This window comes from Epinephelus moara, chromosome 20, assembly GCF_006386435.1.
Source record: "Epinephelus moara isolate mb chromosome 20, YSFRI_EMoa_1.0, whole genome shotgun sequence".
Lineage (NCBI taxonomy): Eukaryota > Metazoa > Chordata > Actinopteri > Perciformes > Serranidae > Epinephelus > Epinephelus moara.
Window position 1 is genome coordinate 20,570,174 of NC_065525.1, and position 27,213 is coordinate 20,597,386.

At 39.7% G+C, this 27,213-nt stretch overlaps 1 protein-coding gene across 2 annotated transcripts; it reads right to left on the reverse strand.

The window, feature by feature from the left end:
• Positions 1 to 3,576: 3,576 nt before the first annotated feature.
• Positions 3,577 to 25,539, reverse strand: nudt4a (nudix (nucleoside diphosphate linked moiety X)-type motif 4a). 2 transcript variants are annotated; one of them, XM_050072697.1, is made up of 5 exons: positions 24,932 to 25,530; positions 14,581 to 14,691; positions 10,487 to 10,531; positions 10,129 to 10,216; positions 3,577 to 5,467 (listed from the first exon to the last, which is right to left on the reverse strand). In XM_050072697.1, the coding sequence occupies exons 1-5, from the start codon at positions 25,028 to 25,030 to the stop codon at positions 5,241 to 5,243; spliced, it is 570 nt and encodes a 189-aa protein (XP_049928654.1). In that variant the 5' UTR covers positions 25,031 to 25,530; the 3' UTR covers positions 3,577 to 5,240. The 2 variants fall into 2 exon arrangements, with proteins under 2 accessions (XP_049928654.1, XP_049928655.1); XM_050072698.1 differs by lacking the exon at positions 14,581 to 14,691 and having other exon boundaries at positions 24,932 to 25,539.
• Positions 25,540 to 27,213: the final 1,674 nt, after the last annotated feature.

A 27,213-nucleotide genomic window follows, 5' to 3' on the forward strand; every position in this document is an offset into this window, starting at 1 on the left:
GTCAGGGAGAGGATGGTTAGACAGGACACACAGCCTGGCTACATTCAAGATTATAACAAGTGCTGCAACAATGTGCCAATGGGGATGATAAATAAATATTATTTTTTATTATTATATATCATTATATTCATATACAGCATCCCTGCACACAGCATATTCAGGTAACACAAATAGAAACATGTTTTATCAATGATATGAATGAATATTTGTCAATAAATGAGAGTCAATAAACTGAATTTATCACATAATTTGTGCTTTCTTTCTGCGGTATTGACAAAAAAGTCTGGCACACTCGGCACTCACACTGACCATGACTTCCTGTCATAGTTTCCCGTTCATGATGGAAAGGGGTATTTCCCTGTAAAACATAAATAGATTCAATCAGTCAATTCTAAGTTTCCTTCAACATCCTATTCTTAAAAACATAAAATAATGTAACTGCAGCTGAGAAAAATAAGGACCTTGTTTTCCACAGTGTGTGTAAGTTGTTGCACTGCTTCCATTTGGTACTGTTGGATGTAGAGTGTCTAGAAACTAAACAAATTTAGGCTACTATTGGGTTTGTGAAGGCAATCAGAAGAATCAGACTAAGCACATTGTAATTCTCCAGACATTAAAAGGACTTGACTTCACATTTGTCAAATGCACTTGGTAATAATAGTGTCCTGGGCAGATATATTTGTGGTATGATGCAGTCTGCAGTATTGAACTCTGTCTTTCTTTGGTTGCCTTACATTCAGACAGAGTTGTCAACTCATTAACCTACACTCCGTCTCCATCTTCAGTCTGACATTGCCTTTACACCAAACATACATTAGACAGCTGATTCAATATAAGAAATCCGGTTAAACACATTCTACTCAAAGCTAAAATCTCATTAAAGGTGTCTGCTTTAAATGTCTTCACATGGACAAAGTGTAAAAACATATAGTCAAATAGTCCTGTTAATACTGCATTTTCAGTTGTCCTTAAATATATGTTAAACACACTAATGTCATGTAATTCATCTTCTCTGTGGGGTTGTTTTAGAAGTCTCAAGTGTGTATAAGACATTGCTGTGTCTTAGACTGTATGGCACACTGTACTAATTCAGCCTAACTTTTTATTCATTTATGCTAACTCTTACTGTTGAGTCACCACAGAGTCACCCAACAGTGATGGTCTACAGTTAGAGACAGGAAGGAGGAGGAGGCCAGAGAGAGTGGGAGGAGGGAGAGAGAAAGACAGATTTACAGTTTTGTTTCAGAAAACCAGCACCTCACAGCTCATTTTAAATCTGTGGATCATTTATTTCCACTTTCAGAGTCTCCATTTGTGCCTCGTGTCACCTGAATACTACAAAATAATTGTCATGCCTACTGCCTGTGGTGTTAACACCAAGCCAGTGATGTCAAAACATGTTTTGTAGAAGGCTCAACTATATTTTAAAGACACAATGAAGTGGCCTCTTACTGATACTTTCTAAGTATTGTGCAATTCATAATTCATGCGTGTGAATTAACACTTCACAGCATGAAATCCCATTTGAGATAAGAAGGACGAGGCCAGGAGTGAGAGCGAAAGAGAGATTTTCAATTGCTCTTCAGAAAACCAGCCTCACAGCTCATTAATCCTGAATAGTTTTCGTGGTTGACTGTTCGTTTTCTTATCTATTAGGCTATTTCAGGGATTTGTGTTATGTACGAATAGTGACTCTGTTGTAAACAAGGAAAAATTGTATGCCTCTAGGTGGAGGATGGCTCTTTGCAGGTGCATCATGATGGATTTATCATCCCCCTGTGTCAGTCTCATGTACAGTCAAGTAAGTCCTGCTGAGGCCAGTGTACCCTGACTAAACACCGACTGCCAGAACCTGATTATTTCTCACGAGTTGTAGTTCCACAGTGGGTAGATGACAGAGTTATATACAGTTTATTGATTGTACATGTTTTTCTGCAGAATCACCTGATGATGTGTCACTTCCTCCTCCCAACACTAGATGGCAGACATGACTTACTTAGGAATGGACAGATTTAGGGACCGTCCAAAAGTCTTTGGCTCCATATTCAGATGTTCAGATGTAATGTTGCATCACCAGCTGTTTGCTAAATTACATAATTGCATTTTACTTTTCAGTCAAACAGAAACAAGTTGAACGTATGTGTGTGCCTTTTTACCACACTGCCATGTAATTATAGTAACTTCATTCTTCATTATTTTAAATTGAAATGTAGTCACTGAAACATTCAAGGTCTTGCTAGTTGAATCAGATCATTGTGTTCACCTCAAAACTGTATTTATCAGGATCATTGTCTCAAATACCTGTGTTTCACCACGTCTCTGGTGATGGAGCTTTTTAGAAAAACACTGAGGCCTTTTAAGTTGAGTAGTATCTGACGTTATCTCTGTTGATTAAACTAGTTTGCTTGCTTCCATGCCTGCTGCAGTACACTGCCTTTGTGTGCCTGTTTGTTTCATATCTGTCCACACATAGGCCTAGACAAAAACACACGTCGTGCATCAGGATGGAAATCTCAAAGGAGAACATACTGGCTGTAGCTTTGTTGACAAAGAAGCAAGTGTTTCAATTTAGCACGTTTCTTTCATCAGTGATGATGTATCATGGTCATTTTCTGACAGTATATATTACATATTGTTTGTTTAAAGGAATACTTCCTCCACAAAATGACCATCTGTATATCACTTAGTCATGCCGTGTTACCTTGAATTTGTGAGGAATATACTGTTTTTCTTGCTTCCAAGGAAAAATGGCAAACATATTGATTTACTAATTGACTGGGGACCACGTTTAACAACAGTAAAACTATATGAAAACACCCGTTAACAAGCTCTCACACAACTAGTGCAGTATAATCCAAGTCTCATTTATCCAGTCATGTGCTCAGTGCTTCTCAAACAAATGTATTATTGGAAAACCTGAACCTTATAACTGAACTGACAGTGAAACTTCCTGCTCTTTTCGTGGCCAGACTCCAATACCACATTTATATTTGTCAAAAACGGTTTCCAGGTTTTTAGAATTACATTTTCCTTATTAAAAAGTTTATATTCAGAGCCTTCCATATGAATCACATTTTCAAGCTCCTTCCACCACTGGTGGATCAGTGGGCTAAACTCAGGTTTCCACTGTTGTTGAATGAGCTGTTTTGCTCCCAGAGCGCAGAGCGAGCTGGCCTGAGCAATGTAATTATATATGACAGCTCAAAGGTAACCCAAATACAGCGAGACAAGGGTCTGGTGTAATTGTTTTGCTGCAAGCCTTTGATATATAGTCAAATATACGAGACCAGAAGGAGTGGAGCCTGGGGCATAGCCACAGCTACAGCTGTATCCTGTTTTCTTGTTATGATACATAGCATGGAGCTCAGGTTTTTGTGAAGTGGAGTGTACGAGCAATCTTGAATTGAAGAACTCCATGTCTAACATTTATTGAACTGTTGTGTCTAGCTAAGAGTTGCTTTCAAAACCTCACAGTCCTCACAGTGTAGTTATAAATGTTCACAGTATCCAGAATGTCACCACAGTGAATTCTGAACTGAAACTAAGAGAGTTCAAATTAAAAGAAACACAAAATGCTGAAGGGAAGTTGTTTATTCTTCTGCTTGAAATAATAACAGCACCATTTATTAACTGGAAATAATCAGTAAAGTATATTTAACTGACCACATGTGGACTATGAGTTGACGTCTCAGGTGATCAACAGTCTCTGTCAACTGAGTATCTGCTGATTATGCCTGATATTCAGACAGAATTTTCAACTCATCACACTCTGTTTGTTAGAGTGGGTGAATTTAAAGGACCCAGGCAAGTTTTTTCAAGTTTAAAGGCAAGTTTAAAAGCTGATATTTATGTGACTGCACCAATACGGCGTAATTTATTCAAGTTAAAGTCATACTATGCAGGATTTTCCTGTGTATTTTTCTGCAGTTACTCTGCCATCTGCCTGTACTGTCTTATTTCTTCATGTGTTTGGGACGTTTATGAACGTGTACCCCCACAGCGCTCACGGTTTTATAAAAAAGGTAAACACCAAGAGACACAGCACGGAAAAAATGCATCGAATCTAGAGATCATATTTACAACAGTAACTGACAATCCTGCATAGCATACCTTTAAAGGTCCTGTGTGTAGAATTTAAGGACATCTAGCGGTGAGGTTGCAGAACTAAAACTTCTCCTAGGTGTAAAGTGTGTAGGAGAACTACAGTGGCCGACACTAAAACATGATAGGCCCCATCTAGAGCCAGTGTTTGGTTTGTCCATTCTGGGCTACTGTAAAACAACATGGCGGACTCTGTGGAAGAGGACGCTCTCCATATGTAGATATAAACGTCTCATTCTAAGGCAACAAAAACACAACAATTCTCATTTTCAGTTGATTATGAACGAATGAAAACATAGTTATGAATATAATACACCATTTCTGCCAACAGATGCTCCTAAATCCTACACACTGCACCTCTAACAGTCTGATGACATTAACTATATGTAAAAACAAAAGAATGTTTGAAGAAGATTAAGTCTCCATTTCAGCATGGTGGCTGGTTTGCAGATATTCGCCTAATCTTTATTACAGTGTTACACTGTTACTAGTGATTAGAGATGATACTGTGTGTACATGTGAGGAGGTAATTACAGGAGGAGCAATGTTGTTCACACTTATATCATAGCACACTTTGCCCTCAGCTCTCTTAAGGCAAAATACCTCACAAGACTTGAGTAATAGTGATGCGACATTTAGTTTTACAACCTAAGAGGGTCGTAACAATTCATAAAACACTGAACTGTTATAAATGATTCATACACACGAACACTACTCCTCTTTAAAACATCTTCCAGAAGAGCATTATTTGGCACAAAGTCTCTGTGATGGTATAACTTCCTCTAAGAGCAAACACTTCCCAGGAGACCACCCAAACACTTGCGTGCACTGCAAGTCCAATATTCAAAGACTAAACAAGACGTTTACATTGCATAAGCAGCACACTGAAAAATCCATCTAAAGCTGAACACTTTAAAGGGACACATTTGCTCTATTAGCTGGTGATAGTTGTTAAAAAATAAACATATAAAATCTTAAATATAGTTGGAAAACATTTTGGCACTCTCTCAAAATGGGTTTCAAATCAACTTCAAGAAGTCCATACTGTACATATTAAGAAGCTGCGTTAGTAATAAAGTCTTTCCCACATGTCCATCCTGATGTCCTCTCAGAAGAACTGCTTGCTGTTGGTGACGGTCCTATCTGTTGGCTCGATCCGAGCCCTGTGTGGGGCAAACGACATAGTGAGGCGTGTTGTTGTCCGTCATTTGGGAGCTCGGGGTGTTGCCGTTAGTCGGGCTACACACAGGACTGCAGGTGGGGTTACAGGTGTTTGTGAGCCTGTGTAGGTACTCTGCGTGGACAGGCTTGTGGCTCTGCAGCACCCTCATGGCTTCGTTAACTTTGAACCACTTCCTCTTCCTTCCTGTGGAAACATTCAAGAGAGGATGAGGACTGATCAACAGGTAGAGTTGTGTTGTTGTGCCCAGTGACACTTGGCCCGATTGATCAACAATTAGAGTAACCGCCTTGTGGTTTTATGCTTCTGCCAACCTGTCAAGTTGCAGTTTACATCCTTGTCTGTCCACACTCGTATAATATATGTAATGAAGACTTTAAAAGGATTTAAGAAAAGGTGCTTCACACACAATCAGTTTCAATGTAGACACTCAAGTTCAGTATCTGACCAAATGTCTCCCCTTCTGTTCCTGAGTTATGCTGTTTAATGATGTCCAGGAACGTGTTTTGCAGAACATTATGATGTCATAGTGAGGTTGACCTTTGACCTTTTGGATATAAAATGTCATCACATTATCCTAGTAGACATTTGTGTGAACATTTTGTCATTATCAGTGTTTGAATTCCTGAGTTATGGCTAAAAACATGTTTTGTGAGGTCACAGTGACTTTGACCTTTTACCACCAAAATCTAATCAGTTTGTCCTCGAGTCCAACTTGCGTCACTTTTTTTTTTTTTTTTTGCATAGCAAGACACCTCATCTATAGATCAGTGGTTTGTACAGTCAGCTCTCCCTGCTCTATCTTAGATCTAGATACAGTTTTCCACCTCCAACGAGGAGCAGTGCAAAGCCTTTTACTTACACTCGTTTCATCTAGAGATAGTCCCATACAGAGCTCTGTCTGAAAGGGATACCAGAGCGCAGAGCAAAAAAATTAATGGCTTAATTCTCGACTTCTCAGAGTGCACAGTTTTGAATGTGGAGAAAATTTTGAATATTCGCAGAAATCTTGTTTAAAATGCATGAGCTATTCAAGTCTGGGGCGTTTATAAATTAATTCAAATGAATGAATTTATCATTGACGTAGGTGCCACATGCACAATTTAAAGAGGTAACTTCCCCAACAAAAGACACAAGTGAGGACTGAAGAGGGATGCCTACATTAGAGCGGATCCAGCAAGAATAACAATAAATGAGAAAAGTTAATCTACAGGAGAAGATGCTTGAGAGCCTTACTGGATTATATTTCATGATATGTTAATGTGTTACCATGGTGCCTGAATTTTGCGTTTACATAACTACAGACATTTCCACCATAAACTGGTGCATACTGCCTTCTGATTGGTTGCTGTGTGTGATCAATAATGAGACCTTATTAAGGTATGAATGAAACAGGCTATTATTTGCTTAAATCACTGAGGTGAACAGGTTTATATTTGGGACAGGCCTTTGCACAAAACTGATGCACAGCAAAGATGGAAAAATATCAAATTGTTTATTTGAAGCAGTATGAATATTACTTATATAAATCAGGTATGAATCATTCATTTAATCTAGCTGTGACAGACAAGGCCTCAGAGAGAGAGAGCATTATGACACCCTTTTTCCAACACTCAAAGATTATGTGAGTGGAGACCTGCCAGTAAATCTGAATGAATTACAGTCTCCTCTGGTGCTCATGGTTTCAGCAAAATTAACCGAACGATTGAATTGTCGAGAATCTAACTGAGCTAAAGATGTATAGCATTTCGACATTGACAGGAGTCTAAACATTCATATCTGTATAAGCTTAACAGCTACCTAACGTTAGCTTAAGTGGTTAGCCAACAATACGGTTTTATACATCCAAAGGACTTCTATTAAAAACATGAGCTGCTTCGCAACCAAACCAGGCGTCTAATTGAGACAGGCCTTTATTTGTCAAAATGTGTAGCCACACCTGGTTAGTGAAAGGGACTGGGCTTCTAATTGAAGTTTTACGGTAAATATAATTTCTATTCACATGGCTTTTTTGCTCACTGGGAAACTAATGTTAATGATATTCCAACTGTCCAGTTTAATTAAATCTGTAATTTTCCAACATTAATATTCTGGGAAGACAATTAGCCTACATTTTTAAACTGATGGGGGGCAGTAAGGGACCTGGATAATGGGGAGGGGGGTGCTGGCCAAATAAAGGTTGAGAACCACAGTGCTAAACCCTTATATAATGCCTCAGCATGGAGCTGCTCCACTTCCATGTTTTCAGTGTTTTCCTGTACTGAGCTCTTCTTGTTTGCCCTCGTGTATTTTGGGGTTCAACCAAACTATTTTTAATGAAACTGACGGATAACTGAGACGAAACTGCAACTGACATTCTGCTCTAAAGCTCTGTAGCAGTGTAAGTGTGAGTCTGACTGAGCAGTGAGTGAGATTGCTCAACAGGCAAAATAACCTTAAATTGCTGAACCACAATATTATACAACAAACTCGAGAATAAACTGTTCAGCACATGTTGCTGCAGTAAAGTCAGAGTGAAGATGGACATTCCACCAAACGACGTGTCCAGTAAACCATCAGCTGGGAGTTATTTCTGCTTTACTTCAAACCCATCATCTCCTCCTATTCTATTCCACGCAGCATTTTGGTGAAGGAATTCAACGTGGCCTGTGATTATCAGTGGGCGGTGTGAGAGGGGAGGGGTTCGCCCACTTTATGTTGACACCCTGAAGTACGCCACCACTGGCCTTTCAGCCGAGAGGGAGAGTAAATTAGACCAGCTCAGCCCTCGCCCAGGGCAGGAGAGGACAAGTAAGGAGGGGGGCTGTGGTGAGTGATGATAACTGGAAAACAACTGGGCACAGCAAACACTCCTCCCCCTTGTGAACAGGCTGAACTCTATTTCTGTGGGTGAAGGGAGTAAATTGTCACAACCACTTTTTTCCAGGCCAGTTAGGAATAGTTAACATTTTGAGCTGCTGAGTCCAAAGAGAAATATTAGATTTGAAAAAAGAAATGCATTCAAATCTTGAAGGGTACTCTTCACTCTTTCCATGAAATGTTAATGAAAGTAAAAAATAATTCATGTATCCGCCCCCTGATTTGGATCGGAGTTCTTTCTTGGCCCATCCACCAAGTTTCATGAAAATCAGGCAAGTAGCTTTGAGGCAAACTGAACCGAAAACATATTCCTCCTCGATGCAGGTAAGACAGTGATCACATTACTGTACATAACCCACATTACAGGCAACATTAGAAATTTTACAGTGACCACGTGCACACTAATATCCCACTATCATTCATTCTGAAATTGATATGGGTCGTGTAAAGAGCATAATCTGTTTGAATATTCCAAATAAAGCCAAAAATAGCATTTTCCGATTCAAACGTGGGATGTGCCAATGTTATGGACATGTATACAGCTCATTTGAAACACGTGTCTCTGTCGGTTTATTTACTGCCGTCTGTGACACACAATCTCTTGCCTGTTGACGCTCAGCTTTGAGTTGTACACAAACCAGCTAGTCAACAGTTTGCATGGCTGATGTAGAGATGCATGACCAAAAGAAAGAAGGTCAGAAGGAGAAACTCACCTACTTTTAAACATTAAAAAAGACTTGGATATCAACAGGTTTTTGGATATGTGGAAATATCACAACTCTGACCTTTTTAATAAGGTGGTTGAAGGAATGAAAGAGGGAGGCTGTGTTTGCACGGTTGATGATAAAACGGAAAAAATCCTATTCTGACACAAAGAAGAAAAAATATAATTCATGTTTATTTTACCAACATTACTATTTTCATTGCCTTATTTTTAATTTATTCAGCTTGCACAAAACTATAAATGTGTGCACATATATTATATTTAACTAACTGTTTAATGGTTCAAAGACAGTTAGCACAGTATAACCAAGACCTACAAACAGAAATGTTTTTTGTACATAAACGTAGTCAGTGATGGAAGATATGGGCTGCACCTTATGATTAATCTCATTATCAATTATGTTTAATCTATAAAATGTCAAAAAATACTGTAAAATACTCATTACAAAATTCTGAAGCCCAGGGTGGCATCTTCAGATATGTAATTTTATCAAGCCTACTGTCTGAAATCTTCAAGTTCAGTTTACCATCAAATAAAACAAAGAAAAGCACAAAATCCTCAATGTTGAGAAGCAGAACCAGAAAATGTTTTATCTTGAGAAACTACTTAAACAATTAGTGGGTTATTAAAATAGTTGCAGATTAATGTTCGGTTAAGTGATTAATCACCTCAGCACTAATTATTTACCTCCAGTATGACAGCTCCTCATTGGTGTAGATTTCAGGGGGGACGCAGGGACACTTGCCTCTCATTTTTAGGACATGTGCATTTGTCTCCCAAAAGACTTTTTTTTTTTTGAAACTTAAGAAATTTCTACCATAACTTAAGGTAGAAACAGCACACATTAGTGCACAAAAATTCACCAGAATGCAGCAAATGAAGTCTTTGACCCCCAGAGTATCAATAACGCTGTGGAGCACACATGCAGTTCATTTCAGAGGACAAATTGTTGCTAAATTTTCTTTCAGTCAGTATTTTAGGACTGTAAACACTGCAGATCGGGTGGTTTGACTTCATAGATAAGTATGTGTCCCAGTTTCTCAGTTTACAGTGATGACTGGAGGCCCCAGCAGTATGTCTCAACTGTCCACCAACTCTGCCGCCAAAAGGACGGTATATCACTTCTGTGTGTCTTTAGGATTGTGCACAGAAATATTATGATCTGGGTAAATGTAATGCCTACATGTGTTATGTATGCTGCATGATTTATTTAAAACAACCAGTAATAAACAGGAGAAAGTGAGACTTGAACATAAATGCATACCAATGTTGACAGAGTCCTCCCAGTCTTCCAGTGTCTCCGTCACTATGAGGGTGTAGACGTACGTCCTGTGCTTTCTGTCTTTATTTTGCTGCAAAGATTTGGATGAAGACATTGATTTATATCACTGCAATAAACCATGTCAATGCAACGCAAGCAAAGCTTTCATTTACAACAGAAGACACAATGTCAACACAGTATTGTTCCTTTTTACATGAGCAAAAAAAAACTATGTAGGCATCTTAGCATGATAGCAGGGCTACCAGCTAAGTTGATACAGGACTTAAAAATGTGTTGTTGTCATGTATTTTTTTGCCATGTGAGAATTTACTACAATTTCCCATGAGTTTCACAAGCTCACCTCAAAGATCCCGAGTAGTCTGCCAAGCTTTCCCTTCACACCAGCCTGCACACACATGAAGAAAACACATCAAGTGTCATTCAGCACATTTACATTTGAGTGACCACACACTGTTTTATATTACTGGTACTAAAGATTACATGATAATCATTAAGTAGATTTTTTCACTCAAGTTCACAGGAACTGATCAAAGCTGACACGGTGTGATATTTTCATACAGCTGCAACACAGTGAGAACACTTGACCTGGTGTTAGGAAGAGCTGGTTCTGTTCTGATATGTATGCTAATGCTAATTCAGCATCTTAGAGGTGAGCAGGCAGACCATAACTTAGTCCAATGGACAGGATGATGAGACGAGGGGGCTTAAAGGGAAACTTCAGTAATTTTTAACCTGGTTTTGTGTTAATGAGACTAACCATTTTTTTAAACTGGTCTAGTATTGAGAGAGACTGCACCAGCCATATTGGTGAAAGAGACTGCAGCGTAATCATTCCTAGATCATTTTATGCCCATTCAGAGTGTTTGTTTTTGCCACTGACAGGCTCAGATTGTTATTAGAAGTGTGTGACAGCATTAAGGAAAGGACCTGACAGAGAAATTAAATGTTTTTCTGTGCCTGGTCTGTTTATTTTTGTGACCAAGTCTCGCTCAGTGAGGACTCTTGTTCAGAGATGAGAGTTGACTTGTTGCAGAAAAACAAAGGTGGAACATTAGTGAGAGCTGAAGAGAGGAGTGCCGGGAAGAGTTTGTTGTGCTGGGAGTCCAGAAAGCGCAGCTTAGTGATATCTAGATTTTCAGTGTCAGGGATAAATATTAAGCTGATGTGGACAACATGGAAAAGTCTGCAATATTTCAGAACGAGACCTCTGCTCAAGCAAGTATTAGCCTGTCAGTGGCAAAAACAAACACTTTTAATGGATGTATATTGTCTGTAGGGATTACATTACATTACATTATTTTTGCTGCAGCAGCTGGAGCGGTCTCTCTCAGAACTGGACCAATTTAAAAAATTGTTGTCTCTGTTAGTAGACTCAAAAACATAGGAAAATGGCTTCCAGGTTCAATGTTTCCCCGTAACATCAGTCAAGATCCATTTCTGCTTACACACAGTTTGTAATAATTTACTTTCAAAAGACCACGGCCACTGGATTTAGCCAACCTGGGGTCGGAAAACCCACGAGGAGTGTTTCAAAATCAGTGTGGTCACGAGATGAAAATAAGCAAAATCAGCTTTACAAAACTATGTTTCATTTTCATACTAGACACTGAACTTATCACATACTGGTTTTAACCTCTTCAGGGTGCTGAAAAAATATTCCAAATCACTCTTTAGTTTAACTAGTCACAAACCTATAGACTACTACCTGAGATGACAGGTCACAAGCCACTAGACTGCTTTGATCCCCACCTTTTTTATTACAAGCAACAACAATAAAAAGATTAGGAACCACCATTTTAGAGTGTGTCACTGAAGATAGGCAGCTTGTGGAGCATGCTGCCAGTCAGCAAATACTGGTAGCATGTAACATAGACTTTTTGTTAAAAAAATAAATAAATAAATCTCCCTGTTGCAGGGTGGGAGACACACAAAGGCACTCCAGGAGCTCATGGCTTTGTTCAGCCCTTGCTGTGTGGCATGTTTCAGACTTTACATCTCATTTTAGAACAGCCAAGACCACTGAGGACGTCTCGAACACCACAACAGACAGAGACAATTGCTGTCTGTGTCCCAACTCCATACTACTTACTGACTGTACACTATATTATACTTGACTTTATAGTATATCATTTTTGCATTATAAATGTACAAAACATCCACATACTTCAAAATCAACAAATATGTCTTTCTCCAGATTTTTTTTATGTTTGTGGTATGTTTTCAAAGATCTTTCTGAAGCATTTAAAACCACAATTTGCAATTTATTTTAATTTTGTGCAGCTGTAAGCAGCTCCCCAATTTCCTTTGTACATAACTGTGTGGTAAAATCAATATCACGCTACAAGAATAAAGCGGTTTTCAGTATGCATGCTGTTAACTCTTTAGCAGGCTGTCATTTGGTCACTTTTAAACATATAAGACACTCAAAAACTGCTTAATTAAAACTAGTATGTAGTTTAGAATTGATACACAGCTATGGTCTATGGTAAGGTGTGAGAAACCACAAAAGATTCTTCACATTTACATATTTTCCAGCACTTTTGTCGAAACAATATTTTGATCATTGCAGTGATCATACAGCAATCAAATCTGAAAATGGCCTGACAGGACGGACAAATCTCACATCTGCATAAATTAAAACTATCACATCGACACTGAACTTGACAGCGGGGTATTAACCATGACGTTTTGAATTGTTAGCTTGCTCCAGCAGTTGGTTTGCAGCTCATCTATATTCAGGTACATGTCTGATCTTGGCGGCACAGGATGTGGGTAACTGGAAACCCTTCCCAAATGTCACTGCCATACTTCAAAACTGTCAGCACACTACTATCCAAGGCAGAGGCTCACAGCATACTCCACTCAAACACTCTGGCCAACTACCAGCAACCCCCCTTTACTAAACCACAGAACAATCAACTGGCAATTTATGTCTTATTTCCAAATATCTCCATCCCCCATCTGCATCTGGCTCATAAAACAGTGGGAGCATCTCATACTGTGACCAGTGTTGACACGAACCTTCCAGAGTTGTTGCTATACTCACTTTATAATTATGATAATAATTTGTATCTCTGCATCTAGCCTATCAAAATTAATTGAATATAAGCATAAACTGTTTTTAAACTATGCAACACTGACCTGTCAATAATGCCTTTTTTGCTAGTATTGTGAATGTAACATTACAGTGGTTTTGCAGACTCTAATTGCATTACCAACCACAGTGACTTCTCAGCCTGCTTTATGTTTTTTGTCAACGTTATCATCACGCAATGCAGGCCTGCATCTGAGTTTTAACAACTTTTCTTATGATGCATTCACATGCTTGTGGGAAGTTCCAGCATCTAAGTCTTGGGAAGTCAGCTTCCACATGAGAGACCCTTTACTGGAACAGTGTGTAAGATTAAGTGGAATTGAGCAGTGAGGATTGCAGACTGCAACCAGCTGAAACCTCTCCTGTGTGTCAAGTTTGGACCCTGGTTTAGAATTACTTCAGAGGTCATTGTTAAGAGGTTTTTACCAGAAGCTGAATTATCCGCAGAGGTCTCTTAATCTCCAAAACAAATGCACCAAGTGATTTAAACTGGTAAAAACACTGGATAAAGCCGTTTCACGTTACAAATCAGTGTTTCTCTGACACTGTATGGCTCATTGTGGAGGGACTGCTAACTACAGTGGCTGACATGAAAACACAAATGTCCCTATCTAGAGCCAGTGTCTGGTTTGTCCCTTCTGAGCTGCTGTAGAAACATGTCAGTGCAAAGGCGATATCTGTGGAAGAGGACCCAGATATAAACGGCTCATTCTATAGTAACAAAAACACAACAATTTTTATTTTCAGGTGATTATATGCTTAAGAAAACACACTTATTTCTGCCAATTTATCCCCCTAAATCCTGCACGCTGGACCTTTAAACACATGGCATGACCTAGTTAACAATATCCATTGCACAATATCCTTGTTTGTTTACTGTTTATCTTTTACTTTCATTTTATGACAACTTACTTGTGAAAGCAATGCTGTTGATCAGCCGACTCATTATTCACATGCTGGAAATCCCCACAACGGGTTGAGCTCATCAACAAAGAAGTGTCACCTGACTTATCATGCAGCATTATTATTACTTTGACCCCCTAATAAATAAATAAAGCTGATAAACTAGCAATCAAGTTCAAAGTAAAGTCCATTTTCACAGTAGAACAAACTGAAAACAGTGGCTCCCTGGGAGATAGAGAATCATCGTGATACATACAGTATGCTTTGGAAAATGGTCAGCAGTTGTGTCATGTGTATGCGATCTGTAGTTAAACATGCAAACACCTCTACATTTGATGGTTGCACTGACTACTTTAAAGTAGAGCAAACCACAAAATGTAGAAGAACAGTTGCATGATATTCGTGCCTGTTTTCTTCCCTTTAGTGGATGAGCTCACCTCCTCATACACCTCCCTGACGGCGGCCCCACACGGCTCCTCCTCAGGCTCCATTCCTCCTCCTGGCACGATCCATTGGTCTGGATGACGACTGCTGCTCACCAGTAGCACCTGCCAAGGAGAAAGGCCTTCGTCAGGTCTCTGCTGCTGAGTCTGGAGTGCCAAAAACACGCCAACGGCAGGCCCAAGTTTAGAGTCCGACACCACTTTAGGTGTCTGGTGGCGGCTGAGTTTGGTTGCTAGTCACTCGGCAGGATGTGTGTTCAACATCTCGCGTGTCATGCCCTTCATTCACTTCATTTACTTAATGCAATTTGAGCGCGGTGTGAATTGGGCTGCTGAGCATGTCACGCTCTTTGCCACATAATTAAAATAAGTGAATGAGAGTAATCTGATGTTCCCGCATTAAAAGCACAAACTGCTTTTCTCTTACTGTGGCTGTTGGAGCAACATGATGTTTGATATCATTTCCCCAACACTAAAACCTAACTCCCTTTTCCTGCCTGAGACTTTCACAGTCTGAGAGGGGAGCACAGGCAGATAGAATAAAACCAACGTCTATGAGAAATTCATAATATTTTAGGTGGACTATGTAAAATAATACAAAATAGTTGAAAGTACAGTTTGCAGGATTTTGGGGAAGATATTGGCAGAAATGCAATAGTAATCACAACAATGTTTTCATTAGTTTTTAATCATGTGAAACTAAGAATTGTTGTGTTTTCATTTCCTTAAAATGAGCCGTTTATATCTACATATAGAGTCCACCGTGTAGTTCTACAGTACCCAGAACAGACAAACCAAACACTGGCTCTACAAAGTGCCATTCATGTTTCCGTGCTAGCCACCATAATTCTCCTACATGCTTGGCACATGGCGAAGTTTTAGTTGGCTGCAATCTGCAACCTCACCCATATGCCACTAAATCCTACACAGTAGACCAGGGATTGACGATCTTTTTGATATTAAGTGCCACTTTTAAATTTACTTGTCAATCAGTGTGCCATATCGATAGAATGTCAACCCTTTGCTCGATAAAAGCTTTGGCGTGTCCTCACCCTTCGTTGTCTGAGGCATTGGTTTTAAGCAGCAGAGCTCCTCCTTTAGAGTCAAATCACAGTATCTTGCCATGACTGCCAAACAAAGTGTATGCCATTCACATCCACGCTCTCATAAAGTACAATTTCATAAGCTAATAACAATGGTTTCCTTCTAACTAGCTGTCTGCTGCACTCTGTTTTCTGACATTTCTTTGATGCGTCATTCAACACCTCTAGCTGAGATGAAAATGTCTTTTATTCTTGATTTTACTGTCTCTTTGTTTGATGAATCATCAAACAAAATCTCTAAACTACAGAGGAAAGCCTCCTTATTATGTTTGCCATAAGTGAATATAGGGATGTCCCGATCCAGCTTTTTCACTTCCGATCCGATACCGATATTACAGCCTTGAGTTTTGGCCGATACCGATCCGATCCAAGCGTGTATTATACATATTCACTTATTTTGTTGTCAGTCATGTTAGAAAAGGTTTGATCAAGCAATATTACTCTAACAAGAACAACTACTTAATCAGGTTAGTTAGAATGATCCACAACAGTTGGTATGAGAAACTGACCTGTTTATTGTTAACAGGGTTAAATAAACAAACTTTAAACTTGAACATTAACATTAAATAAAAAATATAGCTGGTTTTCTTTGCTGCTTTGGCCCCTTAATAAATAGAAAATAAATCAACAAAATAAATCTTTAAAATGTCTAACATTGAAATTAAAATAGCAGCAAGACTCCACACACTTGTGCTTTGGCCCCCTAATAAATAAAAAATAGATTAACACCACAAGACATTGTTGACATTTAACAAACAATGCAGCCTTTCCTTTTCAGTTATTTTTGTAGTGTCAGTGCCAGCCTGGTGCTGCTGTTTCCTGTGTGTCTGCGTGCTGGCCTGGTGGATTGATAGTAAGTGCTGGAGCGGATCACTGGAATGGACTGCTTGAATCGCGGAGCACTGGGCTGGCTGGAAAACCTGGATCAAACTACGAGAAAAACTGGATCGGAGTTCTGGATCGGCATTTTTCCATGCAGTCCGATCCGATGCGGATGCACGTTTTTTGCTAATATCGGCGGCCAATACCGATCCCATAGTGAATGACTTTCCAAATTTCGCAAATGCAATAAGTAATGCGAAGACTTGCTTCAGTAGCATGATTTTTAGCAGTGGCAAAAACTTTGAGGGTGTTTTCTATTACTCATTCATTCATTCATTTGTTGATTTTCCATAACCACTTGTCCTGTTCAGGGTTGCGGGCTGGAGCCTATCCCAGCTGACATTGGGCAAAAGGCGGGGTATACCCTGGACAGGCCAGACTATCATGGGGCTAACGCATACAGCTGACAACCATTCACACTCACATTCACACCTACGGCCAATTTGGAGTCACCAATTAACCGGCATGTCTTTTGGACTGTGGGAGGAAGCCGGAGTACCCAGAGAAAACCCACGCTGACACGGGGAGAACATGCAAACTCCGTGCAGAAGGGCTCCCCCACCCGAGGTTCAAACCAGGACCCCTCTTGCAGTGAGGTGACAATCCTAACCATTGCACCACCATGCCTTTTTCTATTGTACAGTCTTAAACTGATGTTCAGCACTTGTCATTTGGTAAACAATATTTTCATAACATAAAATATACACAACTCAGACCCTCTGAAACACAATACCCCACTCTTCTGTCCACAAGGGCTGGAAGCCCCAGACTTTCACTTTAGCTTTCTTGGCTAGCGGGCCTGCCATCTTCTAATGAGCCTGCTCTGGCAGTGCTATTGTTTTTCCACCGGCATTCTAGGAAGAAGGTGATGGGTACTTGCCAATCAGAGGCAGAACAGGGCGGGTCTTCACAGAATGTGAGTGGCTATGACTGAGGTAATTTGGCACGCAGATGAAAAGGCACTTCAACATTTTCAAAAAAACTATCTTGCCTACTCATTGCTAATGTGGCACTGATTAAGCAAATGCGTACCAATGGAACATGTGCCTGAGGATACTGACCCCTGCACTCAACCTTTAAATAGTACCATAAGCAAAAACCTCAACACTGAAAACAGATGAAGATAAAATAAAAACCTCTCAGTGACTCATTTCAGCCATCAATGGCTTAACAAACAACAAACAAATGATTAGTATTTAAAATCAGACGACAATAAAACATTATAAGCTCCAGGAGCTATAAAACATGACAAAAAAGATGATAAATCACCATTCTAATCTCACATAATCAAACTAAAGCCACACACTATGTTTAACTGACCTCAAACGCATGCAGTTTGATCTTTTTAGAGCACAGTGCCCCGCTAGAGATGCAGTCACTTGACCTTAAACCCTATCTGGCATCACTGACCCACATTAAGTTCACGTGTGAATACTTCCTGAATCCTTTTGGACATGTGACGTGTAAGTAATAGCTCTCTTGACAGCGAAGAGTGATTAAAAACTAGTGCCAAAAATAAGGCGACACACTGCATGTTATACACTATAGGCGCACACAACTGTTCCTGCAGAGGTTTCCCAACGTCTAGATGTGTCTGCGTTCTTCCTGTGACCTGATAGTGGAAGCATGGCAGATTTGTGAAGAGCACTAATGATAACATCTTCACTGCTGTCAAAGGTGGTCTCTATTGCACTCAGAAATTACTGTGATGAGTGAAACTTCACGCTGTGTGACTTGGCTTGGTAGTTCAATCCTGTAAGCGGGTCAGGAGTAAGATAAAACCCACAAGAAATATCAGGACTCAGACAGAAATGCACTTAAACATTATTTTGACAGTCTCGCTGTTCACGGCTTATTCAGTCATCAACCTCATGAATAAGTACACTATTAAACTACGGCCTGAAACTCACACAGAGCTCCTGTTTACCTGTTTACATGATTTGGATCACTGATATAATTGCTTTAATGTATGTGGAGGTTTCTGTGTTGCATGTACAGACTCTCTGGAGAGCACATGACTTATTCTTAACACAGGCAACTCTGTAAATACTTATGTATGGGTAATAGGCCAAGTTAGAGGGTACAAGGCATTTATCTGTCATTTAATGTCACATCCAGTGAGCTGAATCTGCAGTAGGCTCTTACTACTAAAACCTGGCTGCAGGGTTACAGCTTCATCACTGGTTCTCTACCCTACTCTTTATTGTGCCTTTTTATATTAGGAAGGTGTTAACTTAAAGCGACAGTAGGTAACTTTTATTTAAAAAAAATAAATAAATAAACTTTATCACATTAGCTGAAATTGTCACTATATCCTGACAGTAGTACGAGACAAAAAAGATCTGGTTCCCATGCGAGTTTAACTGAGTGAGCGGGGATTAACAGCTGGATTGGAGACTTCTCCTGGCTCTGATTGGCTGTTTTGATTCAGGTGCAATCGATTCTTGCAAATGCCATTGGGAGCACTAGAAGGTGCCAGAGGAGCAGGATTTTTTTCACAGATTATCTGTCTCATGTACTACTGTCAGGATATAGTCACAGTTTAAGCAAATATGACAAAACATTATATTTATGAAGTTTCTATCCATTCACAATTCTCTCTCTATCCCACTTCCACCACTGTTCCTTCTCCCGGTTAGCCATCGTCGCTACATTCTCCTCCAGCCATTCATGTCGCTGCTGCCAGACTTTAAATCTGTTCTCCTCTCTGCTCCTGTCAGCTGTCATTTTAGGCAGAATTGTCGCACCCTCCTCCACCACGTTCACCTCCAGTCACTTTATCCAGGCCAAGCCCAGGTCAAGCTCATCAAAAGCCCACTCCTCTTCACATCCAGATCCTCAGCTCCCTCTTCATCTCATCACCACCATCAGCATCTACACTCCACAGGGGGATCCCTAATCTACTATGTCTTTACCACCCTCCTGCAATAGATGACGATGGGTTCTCATCGCCAAAGACTCCTCACATTTCTCATACTTATGTGCCCATATAAGTCAGAACGAGTCTCTCCTGATTGAAATAAAAGTTACCTATTGTAGCTTTAAGTGAATGTTTCACATTATGATTAGACAGGTATTTAATTATGGACAATTAGTTAGTTGTTTATTAAGAAATGCAAACTATAGATGCCAAAGGGTGCAAAAGGACGATGCAACCCTGAAGGCGATCCTGCACCTTCCCACTTTGATTTCTTTAATCAGTTATGTTGCAGAACTTTAAATTATCAATTTCTCTCAGCTAAACTACAAAACAGTCCTAATGGATGTTTTCACACCCCTTGGAAGTTACCATGTTTTATTGTCTCGCAACATTGAGTCAAGGCAGATTTCAGTTGACGCCCTGTAATGTCAAAGTGAAATCAGATCTCTCCAAACATCATATAATGTCCAACAGGAGTGTTACACTGTATGTTACACTGATTCGGTGTTAAGTGTTTGCTGACTGATCATGAGGCCGTAAATTAATAGCTGCAGGGGATCAGAGCAAAGCTTCATTTAAATCTCTGCCCCATAAACTATCTGTGCAGGGCCCTGGGGGCTGTAGAAACACCGGTAGCCGTCTCATTGACACAAATGCACACAACACACACACATGCATGCGCAATTTCACACTAACGCTGAGTGAAACACGTAGGCACTTCCACGTACGCAGTTACTCACGCACACACACTCGCAGCCAAAAGGCTTTTCAAAAACCACTGGATCAGCAGTCGCCTTTCTGTATGAAAACAAAAGGGCTCAGCAGAGGAGGTTAATGACCCCAACAGACACCACACACCTCAGTGAGAGCTCAGAGCGGGGGACGAGCTTTGACTGTGCACGTAAACATCAGCTTAAACTGATCAACACCTGATGACAATTCAACTAAGATACTGTTGACAGATATTATACTCATATTAAATTGTTTGTTGTTTGTTTGTTGTTTATAATACTCTCATCCTGCAGCTTTAGTATAATTTTCAATCTTTGTTGCTGTTGTGTTACAGACAGGATACTTCAATACTGATTACGTTTTTCCAACAGTGTGATGACATTAAAACACACTGTGCGACCACTACATATTGTCAACATTAATTATTGAGTAATTAAGAATAATACATTAACTAAATGAGTTATTGCAGTTCTTGTTTTGCATTTATAAAAGGATTTTGTTTGATGTAAAGCATAAAACTAAAACCTATCAGAACATTTGCACAGACCGTATTCTTTTATTGATTGTTTTTATTATTGTTGTTTGTTAGCTGAGTTGTTTATTTATGTTGGATTTCTCATTAATACGTTTGTATTTAATACAATGAATATAAAAGATAATTAATAATAAAATAATAATTTTGGGAAGGTTGGGGGATGCCAGGGAAAACTTGGCCAAGGGTGCGGAATGTGCTAGATCGTGCACTGCTATATTGTTTGTGATTTTACCTACATCTCTGATATAATTTGATATCTCTTGTTAATATAAAATTAATAAAATTCTGCTTCCAACCATATTACACAGCTAAAATCCCAAATTTGATTATAATTTCATGTTTTATTGCTAGCTTGCCCATTGCTTATGCTGTAAAAGCTACTCATTAACCAGAGACATGTTTCTTATTTACACAACAATGACTAACCCTACATGATATGCCAACTACAGCAACTAGGATTTTTTAAATTATTATTTTATTCAAAATGTCCTTGACCGGGAAAAGCGCCATTGAGATTAAAAATCTCCTTTACAAAGATGTCCTGGCCAAGGCAGGCAGCAGCACATACAACATGAAACAGTTACAGACAAAAACAGAATTCACCACATACCAAGACATCAGGTAAACAAATCTTGGATCAGTTAGTCAGTTAGTTTTGAAATTATGCAAAGGCAGTTTGTGGATATCTGTGGATATAATAATGTGTTGGGACTGAATATTTCACTGGATTTAGATCATCTGGACCTTTGAGAGTGTGTGAGAAATGAAATTGGAGCTGTGTTAAGTGTGTCAGTCTGGATAATATGGATCTGTGTATGATAACACTTTATATGTGAGTTATAACCGTTTGGTTTTTGTCTGACAGAAGCGTTTATTGAGCCTGCTGTGGTGGCTGTGTCTTGAAATGTTCAGTACTAATGGCACAACAAGGAGCATAGCTTTCCAATTACACATCATATGAGTAAACCAGTTAATCAATAACATATACAGCAGCTGTTTCACGTGTCATTATTGTCAAAAATCACCTTAGAAGGGCCCGAAGGCAGGTCATTGCATTTGTGACAGTTTCACCTTATAAACAAGGACATGCCAGTGATTAGGTCTATGGATGGACAATACAGGCAAGTCAGCCCGAGCATATAGGAGGCAATGGTGAGTGAGGGCCTTGAGATTTGTGTTGACCCTCAATGCTTCATGGTATAGAGTATCTAAGGGGTGAAGACATTGAGAAGATGCATGCATATATAAAACATGACCACAGTCAATCACAAGCATTAAAGTAGCAGCAGCGAGTCTTCTTTTTTGCATCAAAAGAAAAGCAAGACTTGTGATGATAACACAAAGATTTAAAACACAGCATGCAACGATGTTGTGTTCCCTCAAATTAAAAGGTTAAAATGGACAAAATACATTATTTTTCTGAGAACAAACAACTTTATCTCATCCTGTCTGGTATGTTTCTGCAGACCCACTCCTGTACTGCTGGACCCCAGCTGACATGTTGAGGAAGTGACTGTAAACCAGGCATGCAGCCTGGATAGTTTACCACATGAAGTGTGACACATGCAATCAAAGCCCAGCACAGTGAAAATGAAGAATGAGATCAGCATGGCATGTGATGTGAGACCATTTCATCATCCTCCAGTGCAATCAACAGTAATCTAAGTGACTTTTAGCGTATGTCAGCACAAGAGAAGAGAGACTGCGATGAAAAGCAACAGGGAGAGAGATAGATGGGGAGGAGGAGGAGGAAAGCAAATCTGTCATGGAACAGCAAGTGCCTGCACCTTGTTTCTATAAATTGCAGCTGATAGGTCACTCGGTGTTTCGCACACAGTGTAACACTCAACCCCCAACAGCCCCCTTACGACCCCACTCCCCCTATCAAATGTGGTCCTGAGATGGGCTGCCGTCACTAGGCAGACACGCTGTGATCTAGGACAACCCCTGCCCCCAGTGTATAACTTCCTCCATACTGACTCTGTCTTAATTACAGTACTACACCAACTGTAAAAACCTTTGGTAGCATCAAATGAAAGTAAGATATGTTCTGGAAAATGCTTGCGCTTTTTTCATAGATACTGGTTCAGCACGCTTAAGAGCTTATGTTAGCTGCAGGGTGAATCTAATTGGAGCCATATTCAAAACTTTGTCATGTCAGTGTGCATATAGGCCTTCTTGAAATTATCTGCATTGGCACCAATTTCAGGGGGGATGCAGGGGATATATCCTCCTAAATATTTAGAAAACCATAACTTAATGAAAATAAGTCTTTGACCCCCCCAAAACAACCCTCCCACTTCATAAACATATGCCCTTGGCAGGCTGCATTTCATCTTAGTATCTGAGGTAACATTTGAGGGGTTGCATGTTGCCTCAGCAAAGGATTAGTGATCACAAAGACCTATGTTGATAAGGAAAGTCCCCTGTACAATAACTTCAGCTAATGCCAGTGTATGTAAGAGAACGCAAATGTAGATGCAGCATTTTATAATGACAGATGGTATTTAAAGGCTCAGGTGCGTGACATACCGAGGTGGCACTCATGTTTGATTGCATGCAATATTAGACCTATGAAATGCATCTGCGGTTAAAGCACTATGTGACCAATTCAAATCTTGAAGGGTGCGCAAGTGATTTGGGGGTTGCTAGTTTGGAAGAGTCGTGGACAAAAGCCTGATTACTGGTACAGTCTTCCTCAGTTTGTGCTACACATGGACTTTTAGAATTTAAAATATTGCACAGACTTCACTTATCAAAAAAAAAAAAAAAAGCTCTGTAAAATGTATCCAAATATTAGTCCAATCACCAGCCTCACTAGCCCAAATGTTCTGGCACTGCCCGACAGTCACAACATACTGGCAAGATATTTTTCAGTTGCTAGAGTAGAGTTGTGGATCCTGATCCACTGACTGCACTCTTTAGTATTAAAGGTTATGATCTTATGTTAAACAGCTCCCAAAGTATGATATTTTTTGTAACCCTACAAGCATGTTGACTGATATAAGAAGTAAACACAGGCTCCTGCCCATTCTGCCCTTATGTAGGATTGGATGTACCACCTGCATTTGGGAAAGACTGAACTCTCCCTAAGAGGGTGTGCAAACAAATTCTGTCAGATCTAGCAATCCTTTATAGACCACTTTGGGAAAGATGTACCAACTTCTTCCCCTAACTAGCCCAGATCCCCCATTTTTTAATTTAATTTAATTTTTTTCTATCCATCCATCCATTCATGCATTTTCGTAACCGCTTATCCTCTTGAGGGTTGCAGGGGGGCTGGAGCCTACCCCAGCTGGCATTGGGCGAGAGGCAGGGTACATCCTGGACAGGTCCCCAGATTATCTGCAACCTAACCTAACCTGCATGACTTTGGACAGTGGGAGGAAGCCGGAGTACCCGGAGAAAACCAGAAGGGCCCCCTCCTGGAACCCTCTTGCTGATACAATACAAAAACCCACAATTGAGACAAACCTAATGGTAGCCACAAAGTAAGGACAAACATAAATACATGAAAATAAAAACAAACAAGAATCAGCAATAGTTGTAATCACAACCAGCACAAGTTTACAAAATGTAGTCCTTGATATGCTTATTCTGTTATATTTGATACCCCCATTCATCTAATGACTCTTGACTACTTTTCTTTCAAGTATATTACTGTTATATTGTTTTAAATAGAACAATTAATTTTATGTGTAAATATTATATTTTGCTTTTTCTATACATGTGTGACAAATCACTCTATTTCTGATTGCTAACTTGTTGAATATTTCCAATTTTTTTTTTTTGTATCAGAAATTCTATTTTCAATCTTATATTACTGCCACTGTTTTACTTTGAAAACCCCAATAAATAAAATCTTAAAAGGGTGCAGGTCTGTCAGTGACAATACCTCAGCCAGCACCGTTTGTTCAGCCAGGACACAATGAGGATGCCTTGTCTGTGTGAATTATGAGTAATGTGGATTTCCTCCTGGACAGGAAATGAACAGGATGGTCTCCTGCTGAGGGCTGGTTACTGTGAGTGCCAGCTTGTTGTTTAATAGGTCAGATATTTTGAGTTTCAGCCAAGTTATGTTCACCTCTGCCAAACACCTCAAATACAGACACTGTATTAAAGTGAAACTCAGTCATATGTGTGACATGTCTGTGATAGTTCAGCTCATCTTACCTCGTCCTCTGTCTCGTTTTTAAAACACAAACACGCCGCTCTTCTCTTGAACCCTTCACCGTCGTACGTCCTGGTCTGGTTGGGCTTGAACTTCATCATTTATGTCTGCAGTCGTCGAGTGTGCGGGAAAATGTTAGGTGGGAAAAAAAAGGCGAAATTCTGTGTTGAAGCAGACGCTGAAGATAAAGCGGTGTGTCTAAAGAAATACTCCCAACTTTACGCTTCTTCACGCGGTCCCAGTCTTAACGTGTGTACCGGGTTCATTCATTCCCGGGCAGCGTCAGACAGCTTGTGGTCGTATATTGCAGCTACCATGGTGGTTTAGTGCCGCTGTCAACACGCATGATTCAACAAACTCGCTCCCAGCTGTGGCCGCTGAGCTGCTACCAGCTGACCTGAGAGCTGCGCAACAAGCTGCCCGTCCACTCCCACGTTACACCGAGTTTCATCATTAACGAGACGATTAATAAAACAAACACGGGTCAAGAGTCTTCAAACAGCTGCCTGCTCCACGCGGGGCTGCGTCGTAATCATTGAAAACGGCGCGTGCGTGCGTAATGGCTTTCTCGGAACTGCAAATGCTGCTTTCAAGTGCCGCTGCTCTGATGTTAGTTTGGAGATAATTTGAGCGCCTTTTCCTTTGAGATACAGACAAAGCAGGTCATTTGGAAATAGCAGTCGCTGGGGGGGGGTAGTAAATCCGTTTTCCAGCAAACATAGGCTTCATACCATCCTCCATCTTATATTTCCAAGATTCAAAATTCAAGAAGTGGGTTGTCATATGTACAGTAAAAATACAAACTCAAAAAAATGATTAAAAATAGTAATAAAATTTGAATGAAAGCCATATTTAAAAACAAAAAAAGATGATAAAGCAGAAACAAAGGACTAAGTTTAAAATCTGAGTTTAATAATCAATAAACCTCTTTAAAATTCCTTCTTTTATCTCCCGTTTCATACATAGAAAGTAAATTATTTTAAAGGGGGGATTTTAGGGTGTCTGCCATGTCCACTTCTAGATAAAGGCCTATGGAAACAAAAGCAAACACACCCCAAACAAATACATAAATAGGCAAAAATACATTTATCTTTATTTTTAGTGAGGAAATACATGCTGCCTAAACTGCTTTAACTCATATATTTGGTTACTAAACTACAATTAATTAAAAAAAAAAGTTGGATTGGATGGATGACTAAACTTCCCACAGTAAGTGAAGGAAGCATGAGGTCATTACCTGCAGTTTTAAGGTCAAATAAACACAACAACGTTGAGTTCACTGCAGCATTCTGGTGTCAACACTTCTACTGTAAGTTTCAGTATGAAAGCACCTTGTAGTGAAGTATGTAATGTACTGCTGAGTGTAAATGTCACAAAGCTCAAGGCCTCCCTCTGCTGGATGAGGACGGTCTTTAAACCACAGGGTGTGTTCAAGGGTGAAAATGTTTAGAGGTGTTTAAAAATGACAGTGTCTGATTAGCTGGATGGCTTCAGTTCAGGTTGTTTCCAGCAAGTGCTTTTAAAAAGGGGAGGGCTTTAGTTAAAAAAAAAAACAATCATTATGGATTTATGAATGATCCTGACCCACATCCAAAGCAGCACTATGGCTCTCATGAGGATTTAAAGGTAGGCCTGCCATACCATCTCTGCAGAGATCATTACTGAAATGTCAGGGACATGGGAACATGCAGTCTACAGCTTTCCAGGTCACTGGGACAACTCTGAAGAGTCTTTTGAACTTTGTCTGACTGAACCAGATCCATGTGGCTGCAGAGGACATACAGCTAAGGTTTATGTTCACTGTGTGAAGGCTATAGTCACCAGGTTTATAGAACAGTATGACTTTGCATTTAAGAATATTATTCAGTGCACAAGGGGAGAGTTGTAATTTCATGGTGCTCTAAATCAGCAACACGTTAATATAGTAATATAATCTGTATAAAGATTTGCATGAAATAGATTGGTGCCCACAAAGGACATCTGGGGGACACCTCTAGTACCCAACAGAAAGTCAGACCGGGTCACCTCAACCCTCAGGCACTGCTGAAATAACAGTCCACTGGGAAGGACGGAGGAAACAACTGATGATTAAATAAAATGAGAATATTTAATTAGCTAAATAAATGTAGTTATAATGACCAGAAGTATGTTAATGAAATACTGCTAAATTTAACCTGTTTTCATGTATATGGGGAAAATGAATATTTGATACAAACTCAACAGGAGCTCCCAAATTACACAATCAGCTGCATAAATTGTTCTGAATATAATTAACTATTTAATT